This window comes from Protomyctophum bolini, assembly GCF_963924005.1.
Source record: "Protomyctophum bolini genome assembly, contig: SCAFFOLD_76, whole genome shotgun sequence".
Taxonomy (NCBI): domain Eukaryota; kingdom Metazoa; phylum Chordata; class Actinopteri; order Myctophiformes; family Myctophidae; genus Protomyctophum; species Protomyctophum bolini.
In genome coordinates, this window is record NW_027665456.1 from 25445 (window position 1) to 40124 (window position 14680).

Here is a 14680-nt window from a genome sequence, read left to right on the forward strand (position 1 = left end):
CCCGTTTCGTCCAAACGTTATGTCGACAAGCTTTCCTCACGGACTGTACTCGTTTCAATGAAGTTGCTCGCTGGTCGCTAGTGTGCCACGTGTGTGTGTTGACAGTGTGTGAGTGTGTGTGTGTGTGTGTGTGTGAGTGTGTGAGTGTGTGCGCGCGCGTGCGCGTGTCTAAGCCACGCCCATTCGCGGAAGACAACAATCTAAGTATTAGATCGTGTCGCCCGGTCTTTTGAAAAAGAGAAACATGTATGCACCAAATAGTTCCATCGGCAATGTACAGCCATACATGTTTGAGCCAGAGGAACCAGAGGAACCAGATGAAGAGGAACCAGCTCAAACTCAACCTCAAGGAGAATGGTGGGTTATTTTCCCCCATACTTCTACTCTATTATTCTACCACTGTCTGAACAACGAATTGAACAACAAGCACTGGTCCGGAGTGCATACCATTAGCATACCCTATGCTATTTATAAGTAGCATAGAACAAAAAACATTGTCATTTTACCAGTTCATTCTTTTTGTATAAATCAAACTGGCAGCCAGCCATCATGTTTTTAGTTCTGTTGCCTAGCCTAGCAGAAAATATTGCTACAAAAGATTATGCTCTGAACTGTACTTATTGTAAACTGTATGACTCAATTTAGTTCAATGGTTGACAAAATATATAATCCAATTGAAGGGCAATCCACACCAATGCATGCAACTGCCATTTGGAGATAATGGTAGCAAGTAGTTGCATCATGGAGTTGCATCGAGTGGACTGGCCTTTGGGTAGCATGATGACAGCTAGATTTCATTTCATTTTTTTCATTGTTTGTAATAGTATACCGACATGATGCTATGGTTATTGATTTACCTGGGATAGTAGTTATTGACACTAGTTATTGAGGCACTAGTATCTCTCTGCTGTCTATGTACGGTATAGTGGAGATGATCGAGGGTCTGCTAAATGCATACATTGTAAATTGTACACATCACTGTGAATTGTAATCATACAGGTGCATCTGTGGGAAATGCAGACCAATGACTGATGTGAATCACAATATCTGCTGCAAGAGTATCAATGTGGTATGTAAAGAAACATCTTCAACAATGCAACAATGATCACCACAGAACCAGTAAAGTACTAAAATATATCATACTCCAACAGCTTCAGAATATGTTTAGCGAGCTTCCAGAGGACCTGGAGTGCATGACTCTCCATCCAGGACTAGAACCTGTCTGCCTGAACCCCTGGTCCCTGCAGAATGCCCTCAGACAATATGAGGCAGAGCATGGAAGACTGAGGACGAAGAAGAGAGCTGAGTATGTTAGACCATCAAATATTTATTTGGAATGTATATAGATTACTTTTATCAAATGGCACACAAAAACTGGTAAGATGTAGGACAAGAAAAATATGTTATATAATCATTATACAAAATAAACTATGGTCACTTAGCTGTATGGTCATAGGCATTCAATGTTATTTCAAGAACCTCCATTTGTATATGCATTAGGCCACAGACCCATTTGATCTCTGGGACACCGATCAAGATGACAATTGTCAAGTGTTTTGTACACAAATGTGCACAGTACTTGTCTGACCAGTAGGTTCAAGGTTATACTTTGTTACATCTTGTGTACCAGGTACATAAGAGTAAAACTTATTTGTTTGGCTTCCTTACAGACTGCAGCAGCATATATATAGCATAACATTCAAACAACAAAACACAGCAAACAAAGGGATAGAATATTGAGTGCAAGAGCATTCAAAGAGTACAAATAAAATAAGTACATGTTTTCCCTGTAGTAGCAAAAGTTAGGTAAACTTTGTGAACAGCTTCACAGTAGGTTATGTAGGTTCCATTATATACTGTATGCAATTCAGAGACATTGCAGTATTTTCTTCCAAACCAATTTGGTGTTATTATAAGCCACTTTGGGGTGATCTGTTTAGCAGGCTGACTACACTGACTAAACTGATCAACGCAATCATTGAAGCAGATTGTGATCCTGCAACCCATATAGTATATATACAGTAGATGACAGAAGACTCATACTCATCAGAGACCAGTAAATGAAGTAAGGTTGGTGATCAAATGGCAGCACAGCAGTGTGCTTGACAACCAAGGAAGCTTTGAGAATGAAGCGAAGTGGTTACGTGACTGGGCTGCGCCATGACACTTTCATGGACGCCTTCATGGGAGCCAAACTACCCGGAGGTTTGGCAGAATGCACTGGAGTCAATGAGAGCTCAGTGACCAGCTCATGAACAAACATTATTTATGAATGACTGAGACCTGTTGTAAAGTAATCACTTCTGGAAAATAACAAGACATGTAACACATTGTCTGCTGTGTTGCTTTTCGATGTGTATGTACACTGTGTAATTTTTATAGAGGTATGGTATCTAAAGAGCACAAAGTACCTTTCTGAACGTACCAAGTATCACAAGACTTCCCACCGTTTCCTGTCTGTCAGATATCTGCTGCTGTTTAGATTCTCAGATAAAATTATATACTATGCACATCGAAAACAACCTGTGATATGTCTTGTTTTATATTCCGGAAACCGATTATATGACAAAGGTCTCAATCGTTCATAAATAATGTTTGTTATGAGCTGGTCCAGCCGGCTCCATTCACTGCCATGTATTCCATGCACTGCTGGTGTGAGTTGGGCTCCCATGAAAGGAACATGGCGCAGCCCAGTCACGTGACCACTTCTCTTCCTTCTCAAAGCTTCCTTGTTGACAACCCGGAAGAAGAGAAATGGAACTGGCATTAGCAGGTGTCATTTTGAAGTTGGCGCCATGCAGTTAGTCTCCAGTGCATTCACCACCTGGCTGTAACTCAACTGAGAAACACAAAACAGAGCTAACAGCACCACCCTCAGGCAGGGAAAGAAAACAGCACACAAGTCATTTTATTAATTCTCTCATTACAGGCGTGCTCGCTACCTGGCCTACAGGTCTTTCGTGTCATGGTGCTGGGGATGCCTGGGTGCAGGGAACCGGAGAATTTTGCCATCCTGTATTGTGCACCGGATACACGATGAATACCCAGATGAGGATGGCGAATACACTGGATTTAGGCCTTCCATTTAATTTGCCTGAATACAAGAATTTTTTTTCCAATGGAAATATCCTAAAATTATATTTTTGAGAACCACTGTTCTAAATCCTAAGAGGTTTTTGTTTAAAAAAAAAAAGTATGTTGCTGTGTGTGTATATAGCTAAAATATAAAATTACAGATTGTTGGAGGCAAAATGCTTTCTTTATTTTGTATTTATTTGACGTCTTAATTTGGCTCTGGGTGGATGAAGCGGGACACATGTGCAGCAACTGCAGCAGTCTTCTCTGGATGCTCGTACTGTGAGCACAGGAATCCAGGGACAGGGACCTCTTCCAGCTCAGCCACAAAATGTGCAGGGTTGGGGAACACCTCGTCAAAGAGGAGGTCTGTAAGCTCTGTCACATATTCTAAAATACACAAGAGCACATAACAGCATGTACAGTAGTTTGAGTAATTCATATGGTCTCAATTGCAACTAGAGCATTTATAATGCAAAGTTTCACTGATGACCATGGTATTGCATGTAACTGACCTGTAGTATAGTTGGTCTTAACCCTGTTGACAACGTGGTCCCCTTTCTTGGCCTTGGGAAACGTTATTTTGTGCTGCGGAACTCCTGACGCAGTTACCGCTTGGAGACGTCCAGCATTTTCGTTGAAATGCAATGCAGCGAGGTAAAGCCTGAAATGAGAAGAATGGGATGATATCATGAACCCAAGTTAGTTTCTAGATGGCTAGAAGATCACATTTTACATTGTTCAAGTGGCTGGCTTTTCCCCCCCCTTTTTTAAACACTGGCAACCAGCACATATGCAGCAAATGCTCAATATTTCCAAATGAAATGGCACTATAATAATAAATAATACATAACACTTGATTACAACATGATTATTATATAATTTACCTGCAAAGCATTCCCAAGTACGAAAAGGCGACATTTTTCGGAGCAAATCTCAAAATGACGCTATGGTAGCTTTCCAAAGCAGATGTCTGGTACAGAGGGCTCAGCTTCTTCACGTCACCCAGAATGCGCTTATTCGTCAATGCCGTCTCCAGCTTGCGGATGGCCGTTGATCCTAAAGGGGGAAAGAGTATACTATTATAAAATACATTCAGTCAGTGGATTACATCTTGAGCAGTGTTGATTTCGTCGACTAAAGCTATGACAAAAAATGTTTGTCGGCAAACTATTTTCAATGATGAAAACGAAATGAAAACTAAGCTATGATGACTATAACGAAGATTCACAATTTCGTCGACAAAGACTGAAATGTTAGGATGGGACTAGTGGACAAGAGATCCAGTATTGCATGCTGATAATAGCAGCTCTACAAGCTCATGTGTTGCGGTGCATTGTGAGCTTGTAGATCGGCTATTTTCAGCAAGTGAAAAATGAGGACAGCCCGCCAAAATACATTTTAGTCAACTAAATCAACTGTAGATTTTGTCGATTAAAATCTTATATTTAGTTGACTAAAGCGAAATGGAATTTTATTCGAAAGACTGACAAAAAAAAATCAAAACTTGCTGCCAAAATCAACACTGATCTTGAGAGTTTTGTTACAACAGCATTCTAATGACAAAAGGTTGCTATTGAATAGTGGCATACCAGGCTTCAGCCACTTGTTCTTGTCAGTCGAGGGGGGATGGAGGCACTTGGGGAAGTGTGGATTGTCATGGACATGAACATTGGTGATGTGGTTGATCACAGATGACCACTTTGCCACCGTTTCCTCTCCACTGGAAGAACCAGATGCTGACCAGTAGAGATGGTTTTTGACGCTGTTCTTCCACAGCTTGACCTTAGCGCATTCTTTCAACTTTGCCATGGCAACCAGCTTCTTGGTGAAAGCTGTTTAAAAACATATACAATATATTTTATTGGATGGTGCAGCGGTGCTACAAATGATCAATAAACACTATTTTCCATAATTTCCTACCTTTGCATAAATGCCACACATCGTAATAGTGGGTAATAGTGGGTTTTTCCTCCCTCATATATTTTTGGACCTGGTTGTGTCGGTCTGTCACCAGGAAATCCACCTTCACGCCAGCTTTGGAAAGGTACTTTAGACTCCTGATCAGCCCTTCTTTCTCCATATGGACACTGCTCTTGACTTCATTGCTCTGTGTATCATAAACACACACATGAATACCAGATCTGCCTCATTGGTGAAGTTCTGCGCTATTGCTATACTGAACACATTTTCTAGTTTTACAAACAATTTACCTGTACCAGCTGGATATCAACTATCTTGTTGGTGTCGAGGTCCATCATGGAGTAAGAGCCGTACTTTGCACAGTGGCCTGGGCTGTCCGCTCGCATGTCTCCACCAAGAGATACTTTTTGGTTCCGTTTAAGACCCTCCAGCAAGCCCGCCTGGTGTAGCCGCCATTTATGCAGCACAGAAGCCTGGATGTACTGGTGAACGTGATTCCGGTGTGACATCCTGCTGAACGTTCTGACGTTCATTGCATTGAGCACCTGCAATGAAAAATATGAAAGTTCCTCTGTAACAGTGTTCATACCACATCCCTCTGTAGCAGAGTGGGATGCACTGAAAAATTCAAACACAAAGCTGCGGGAGAATACTCCATTATTTCTTACCAACCTTGTTAGTCTGGATGAAAGAAGAGCCTGTGAAGTAGACAGCAGCCGATAGCTGCAGATTCCCTGCTGGTGTGCTGCGCAACAGTGGCTGACTGTTCCACTTCCGGCTGAATTCACAAAACTCATGGCTGCAGGTCTGTGTCACACTAAGGAAAGTTCCTTTTACAAATGTGCGCACCTTGCAGACACTAGAGCATGTGGGGCAGATACGGAAAAGGTCCAGCAGACAATCTTCATACACCAAGTACTTCACTGTGTGCTGTGGCTGTGTTGGCTCTCTGTTGACAAATACAAATACTTATTACAAAGTGTATAGTATACTTTTCTAGAATAATGAAGGCACTGGAGCAATAAAGCCTTTAATATTTACAATGTGATGGCAAATAACGTGACAACTTTTCTATGTCAATACATCTTCATCAGGTCAGGATGTATTGACATCGAAGTGTCACATTATTTGCAGAGTTTGTTCCAGTGCCTTCCTTCTACACATACCAGTCCCACTCCTGAGATGCACCGGACTAGCCAGAATTTGGCTTGAGGCGGGGTGGAACCCCTTTGTTCTTGTATAATCTCTCATATTGCTATCGAAATGGCTTTCTCTTGTTAGCATAACTGCATGAAATCAAATAATGAGGAATATATTATCATACATATGTACTATGTTTTACCGTTCATTGATGTCGTCATCTAATTTAGACGTGCTGGGATGGTAGGTGGGGTCCTCTTCTGAACCGAGGGATGGGACCTCAGACTCCTGAGAAGACAGCAGCTCTAAGAGAGGTTGCTTTGCTGCCGGGCTCTGAGCTGGCACTAAAGCTTTCCTCTTTAGCGATGTGCCTAGAGGCAACTGAAACAGAGTGCCCACACCAACAGTCTTAGTGGCCACCGTAGCTTGAGAACCTGGAACATATAAGAATAAGAGTGTTATATACAGTTTAGATGCCTCCAAATACACCCACCACAAAAGTAGCGTCTCTCTGTACCAAGGAGGAGGGACTGTGATGGCTCGCAAAATGTACACAGAGCAATGAAGCAGCTAGCTCAGTTATTGCTGGACTGAGCTTTCTCAGTCACCTTCTGAGGAGGCGTCACATCGTCCAAAAAGAACATTGTGTAAACACCAGTGTTGTGTTTTAAACTGTGGGTCATACAGATTATGTTTGATAACTCCAACTTCACCCCCTCTCAGTCTCTCAAAAGATCAACAACCTCAACAGGGCAAAGTAACTCTGAAAAATTAATTTATTGTTGCAAAGCCAATGTTGGTCAAGGAATGGAATAGTTAGATCGATAGAGATATATATATATTTATACATGTCATGGCATGCCATGTATAAATATATTGTAACCCCACAATGAATAATTACTGTCTCTAAGCCAATAAGAAGTGGTAATCAACTAAGTCTGACATAATATTTAGTTTAGTGGATTTTACTAAGCTTTAGTACATTGTGTCCAATGACCGAATAATAGATTATAGGATATTGTGACAGCAGTAATTAGATTAGATTACATTTATTGTCACTGCACATAGTATACAAATACTTTGACAATGAATATCAGTATGCAGCATAATGTACTGTCTGTGTCGAATAACTAATGAATAGGTTCTGTTATATTTTATTCAATAAGTGACAGGAGTGTTGTCCTTAAAAAATTATATTGTTCATCAATAGAATCTGTCAGACAATTACAAACTACCATAATAACTTGACCAACCTTCACTCTTGCTGCTAATGAGGGTTCTTCTGGCAAGTTGCGTTGCAACTGTTCTTCTCCCCACAGAGCGGTCAGTCTGAACCCCAATTTCTCGGGTAGTGACTTTGTCACGCTGACTCTGTGTCTCTCTTGTGGATGGAAGGGCCTGCTTTGTTAACAGAATATATTACAGTATAAATTACTTGTTCAGACATAGCCTACTTCTGCTCATGAAAACAATAGTGCAGGCTATGACTTGATCAATAACACCCTTGTAAATCTGTATGTAGAAAATATAATAATGTGAATGTCCACTTGTAATGGCCTATATAACTGTAGCATCAGTCTTGAGACCGCCCCTTATGCCCCTGTACACTTATACACAATACACAATACATGAAATGCACATGGTGTTTTGTGACAGTCAGTGAAGATGCATTGCATTTGCACATGTTCTATTGTGTTCTGTTTATCATCACCAGAAAAATGTTTTGGAGACTTTGACAAATTATTTCATTTCATTTCAACACAACACAGGCATAACTTTATCAAAGAGCAGAGCGTGACATTTCCAAATTACTCATAGGAAACACTGCAACCAGACTGCTACTACCATCACTTTCCGGTACAGTGCAATACTTTCTGTATTTGGTCGATGGTCAAATCATGGACTAAGTATGCACTATGTTACAGTGGATGATACGATACACACTACAAACGCTACGTAACATTGACCATTTTGTTGTTTAGCAGAAAATAGAGCCCAAACTACTACACATAAAAAATAAAAAAGTATAATTATAATAACAAGTACTGCTGGAAACTTACATGGGAAGCAACAGGCCTGTTGACGACGGTAGATAGTGATACAGGTGGGGGAAGAGGAGTTGGAGGGAGTCCGGCCCCAGCGGCGACATATATGTTCGGCTCGGCACCACTAATCAACATCAGTGGGTTGTCTGTAAAACCGAGCTGTCTCCGTTGCCAGTTGGAGAAACATTCGGCGGTGAAATGTTGGCTGCATAGGTAGGCAGTGGAGGTGGTGAATTGCACACCTCTCCCGCCGTGGCGCATCACAAACGCCATCCACCTCTGTCTCATTTCCTCTTTTTTGGGGAACGCAAATAAACAAATGGAACCCCCTTGGCGAGCATGGCAGGCAGGTAAAACGCATTTTCGCCAAGGAGCCATGATAACGAGAAAAAAAGGCCAAAAGCTAGACCAACAAACTGGAAAAAGTGCTGTGGTGGTGGTAGAGGGAGCGTGGGGAGTCTGGACGACAACAACAACAGTCAACAGCAGCAGCACAGCAAGCTAAGCTAGTAGCTAGTATAGGCTCTGGTAGGGTAGTAGCTAGCTAGCCAGGTTGGGGGCGGAGTTTCGTCAGTGGGCTCATTACATATTTAAATATCACCGTGATACGTCACGCGGTGATATGACAATCTCGATCCCCCCGCAGATATGATCAAAAAACGCGAAATGGTCTTATTCCACAGTGCTGTAAAATAAAGTTCCAATTTTTTTTCCAGGGTTTCATAGATGACCGTGTTACATGTGTAATATGTCTATAAGAAAATAGCATAATTTGCTTTACAGCCACTTTAAAGTATATTATTAAAGTATATTATTAAAGTATATTATTAAACTATATTATTAAGTAAATTATTAAAGTATATTATTAAAGTATATTATTAAAGTATATTATTAAACTATATTATTAAAGTATATTATTAAGTATATTATTAAAGTATATTATTAAAGTATATTATTAAAGTATATTATTAAAGTATATTATTAAGTATATTATTAAACTATATTATTAAACTATATTATTAAACTATAGTATTAAACTATATTATTAAACTATATTATTAAAGTATATTATTAAACTATATTATTAAGTATATTATTAAACTATATTATTAAACTATATTATAAAAGTATATTATTAAAGTATATTATTCAACTATATTATTAAAGTATACTATTAAAGTATATTATTAAACTATATTATTAAAGTATATTATTAAAGTATATTATTAAACTTTATTATTAAACTATATTATTAAAGTATATTATTAAAGTATATTATTAAACTATATTATTAAACTATATTATTAAGTATATTATTAAAGTATATTATTAAACTATATTATTAAAGTATATTATTAAACTATATTATTAAGTAAATTATTAAAGTATATTATTAAAGTATATTATTAAAGTATATTATTAAACTATATTATTAAACTATATTATTAAACTATATTATTAAAGTATATTATTAAAGTATATTATTAAAGTATATTTTTAAAGTATATTATTAAAGTATATTATTAAAGTATATTATTAAACTATATTATTAAACTATATTATTAAACTATATTATTAAGTATATTATTATACTATATTATTAAAGTATATTATTAATGTATATTATTAAAGTATATTATTCAACTATATTATTAAAGTATATTATTAAACTATATTATTAAACTATATTATTAAAGTATATTATTAAAGTATATTATTAAACTTTATTATTTAACTATATTATTAAACTATATTATTAAACTATATTATTAAAGTATATTATTAAGTATATTGTATATTATTAAAGTATATTATTAAAGTATATTATTAAAGTATATTATTAAGTATATTATTAAACTATATTATTAAGTATATTATTAAGTATATTATAAAGTATATTATTAAACTATATTATTAAGTATATTATTAAACTCTATTATTAAAGTATATTATTATAGTATATTATTAAAGTATATTATTCAACTATATTATTAAAGTATATTATTAAGTATATTATTAAACTATATTATTAAACTCTATTATTAAAGTATATTATTATAGTATATTATTAAAGTATATTATTCAACTATATTATTAAAGTATATTATTAAGTATATTATTAAACTATATTATTAAGTATATTATTAAGTATATTATAAAGTATATTATTAAACTTTATTATTAAGTATATTATTAAACTATATTATTAAAGTATATTATTAAAAGTATATTATTAATGTATATTATTAAAGTATATTATTAAACTATATTATTAAACTATATTATTAAAGTATATTATTAAGTATATTATTAAACTATATTATTAAACTATATTATTAAAGTATATTATTAAAGTATATTATTAAGTATATTATTAAACTATATTATTAAAGTATATTATTCAACTATATTATTAAAGTATATTATTAAAGTATATTATTAAACTATATTATTAAACTATATTATTAAACTATATTATTAAAGTATATTATTAAAGTATATTATTAAGTATATTATTAAACTATATTATTAAACTATATTATTAAACTATATTATTAAGTATATTAAACTATATTATTAAAGTATATTATTAAAGTATAGTATTAAGTATATTATTAAACTATATTATTAAACTATATTATTAAACTATATTATTAAAGTATATTATTAAGTATATTATTAAACTATATTATTAAACTATATTATTAAACTATATTATTAAACTATATTATTCAACTATATTATTAAACTATATTATTAAACTATATTATTAAACTATATTATTAAAGTATATTATTAAAGTATATTATTAAGTATATTATTAAACTATATTATTAAAGTATATTATTCAACTATATTATTAAAGTATACTATTAAAGTATATTATTAAACTATATTATTAAAGTATATTATTAAAGTATATTATTAAACTTTATTATTAAACTATATTATTAAAGTATATTATTAAAGTATATTATTAAACTATATTATTAAGTATATTATTAAAGTATATTATTAAAGTATATTATTAAACTATATTATTAAACTATATTATTAAGTAAATTATTAAAGTATATTATTAAAGTATATTATTAAAGTATATTATTAAAGTATATTATTAAAGTATATTATTAAACTATATTATTAAAGTATATTATTAAAGTATATTATTAAAGTATATTTTTAAAGTATATTATTAAAGTATATTATTAAAGTATATTATTAAACTATATTATTAAACTATATTATTAAACTATATTATTAAGTATATTATTATACTATATTATTAAAGTATATTATTAAAGTATATTATTAAAGTATATTATTCAACTATATTATTAAAGTATATTATTAAAGTATATTATTAAAGTATATTATTAAAGTATATTATTAAAGTATATTATTAAACTTTATTATTTAACTATATTATTAAACTATATTATTAAACTATATTATTAAACTATATTATTAAGTATATTGTATATTATTAAAGTATATTATTAAGTATATTATTAAAGTATATTATTAAGTATATTATTAAACTATATTATTAAGTATATTATTAAGTATATTATAAAGTATATTATTAAACTATATTATTAAGTATATTATTAAACTATATTATTAAAGTATATTATTATAGTATATTATTAAAGTATATTATTCAACTATATTATTAAAGTATATTATTAAAGTATATTATTAAAGTATATTATTAAAGTATATTATTAAGTATATTATTAAACTATATTATTAAGTATATTATTAAGTATATTATAAAGTATATTATTAAACTTTATTATTAAGTATATTATTAAACTATATTATTAAAGTATATTATTAAAAGTATATTATTAAAGTATATTATTAAAGTATATTATTAAAGTATATTATTAAAGTATAATATTAAAGTATATTATTAAAGTATATTATTAAAGTATATTATTAAGTATATTATTAAACTATATTATTAAACTATATTATTAAACTATATTATTAAAGTATATTATTAAGTATATTATTAAACTATATTATTAAAGTATATTATTAAACTATATTATTAAAGTATATTATTCAACTATATTATTAAAGTATATTATTAAAGTATATTATTAAACTATATTATTAAACTATATTATTAAGTATATTATTAAAGTATATTATTAAAGTATATTATTAAACTATATTATTAAAGTATATTATTAAAGTATATTATTAAACTTTATTATTTAACTATATTATTAAACTATAATATTAAACTATATTATTAAATTATATTATTAAAGTATATTATTATACTATATTATTAAACTATATTATTAAAGTATATTATTAAAGTATATTATTAAAGTATATTATTAAACTATATTATTAAAGTATATTATTAAAGTATATTATTAAGTATATTATTAAAGTATATTATTAAAGTATATTATTAAAGTATATTATTAAACTATATTATTCAACTATATTATTAAAGTATATTATTAAAGTATATTATTAAAGTATATTATTAAAGTATATTATTAAACTATATTATTAAAGTATATTATTAAAGTATATTATTAAGTATATTATTAAACTATATTATTAAACTATATTATTAAACTATATTATTAAACTATATTATTAAACTATATTATTAAACTATAGTATTAAACTATATTATTAAACTATATTATTAAACTATATTATTAAAGTATATTATTAAACTATATTATTAAGTATATTATTAAAGTATATTATTAAAGTATATTATTCAACTATATTATTAAAGTATACTATTAAAGTATATTATTAAACTATATTATTAAAGTATATTATTAAAGTATATTATTAAACTATATTATTAAAGTATATTATTAAAGTATATTATTAAACTTTATTATTAAACTATATTATTAAAGTATATTATTAAAGTATATTATTAAACTATATTATTAAACTATATTATTAAGTATATTATTAAACTATATTATTAAAGTATATTATTAAAGTATATTATTAAACTATATTATTAAAGTATATTATTAAAGTATATTATTAAAGTATATTATTAAGTAAATTATTAAAGTATATTATTAAAGTATATTATTAAAGTATATTATTAAAGTATATTATTAAAGTATATTATTAAAGTATATTATTAAAGTATATTATTAAACTATATTATTAAAGTATATTATTAAAGTATATTATTAAAGTATATTATTAAACTATATTATTAAAGTATATTATTAAAGTATATTATTAAAGTATATTATTAAACTATATTATTAAAGTATATTATTAAGTATATTATTAAACTATATTATTAAACTATATTATTAAAGTATATTATTAAACTATATTATTAAAGTATATTATTAAACTATATTATTAAACTATATTATTAAAGTATATTATTAAACTATATTATTAAAGTATAATATTAAGTATATTATTAAAGTATATTATTAAAGTATATTATTAAAGTATATTATTAAAGTATATTATTATACTATATTATTAAAGTATATTATTAAACTATATTATTATACTATATTATTAAAGTATATTATTAAACTATATTATTAAAGTATATTATTAAAGTATATTATTAAAGTATATTATTAAAGTATATTATTAAACTATATTATTAAACTATATTATTAAAGTATATTATTAAAGTATATTATTAAACTATATTATTAAAGTATATTATTAAGTATATTATTAAACTATATTATTAAACTATATTATTAAAGTATATTATTAAACTATATTATTAAAGTATATTATTAAACTATATTATTAAACTATATTATTAAAGTATATTATTAAACTATATTATTAAAGTATAATATTAAGTATATTATTAAAGTATATTATTAAAGTATATTATTAAAGTATATTATTAAAGTATATTATTATACTATATTATTAAAGTATATTATTAAACTATATTATTATACTATATTATTAAAGTATATTATTAAAGTATATTATTAAACTATATTATTAAACTATATTATTAAACTATATTATTAAGTATATTATTAAACTATATTATTAAGTATATTATTAAACTATATTATTAAGTATATTATTAAAGTATATTATTAAAGTATATTATTAAACTATATTATTAAGTATATTATTAAGTATATTATTAAACTATATTATTAAAGTATATTATTAAACTATAGTATTAAACTATATTATTAAACTATATTATTAAACTATATTATTAAAGTATATTATTAAACTATATTATTAAGTATATTATTAAACTATATTATTAAACTATATTATTAAAGTATATTATTAAAGTATATTATTCAACTATATTATTAAAGTATACTATTAAAGTATATTATTAAACTATATTATTAAACTATATTATTAAAGTATATTATTAAACTTTATTATTAAACTATATTATTAAAGTATATTATTAAACTATATTATTAAACTATATTATTAAGTATATCATTAAAGTATATTATTAAAGTATA

General features: G+C 28.5%; 1 protein-coding gene across 1 annotated transcript; it reads right to left on the reverse strand.

Annotated features, from left to right (window-relative positions):
* Positions 1-3261: 3261 nt before the first annotated feature.
* On the reverse strand, positions 3262-4031 carry LOC308312274 (uncharacterized protein). Its single transcript, XM_080794649.1, has 3 exons — positions 3963-4031; positions 3591-3739; positions 3262-3465 (listed from the first exon to the last, which is right to left on the reverse strand). Exons 1-3 carry the CDS (start codon positions 3971-3973, stop codon positions 3284-3286), a joined length of 342 nt encoding a protein of 113 aa, XP_080650775.1. The 5' UTR covers positions 3974-4031; the 3' UTR covers positions 3262-3283.
* Positions 4032-14680: the final 10649 nt, after the last annotated feature.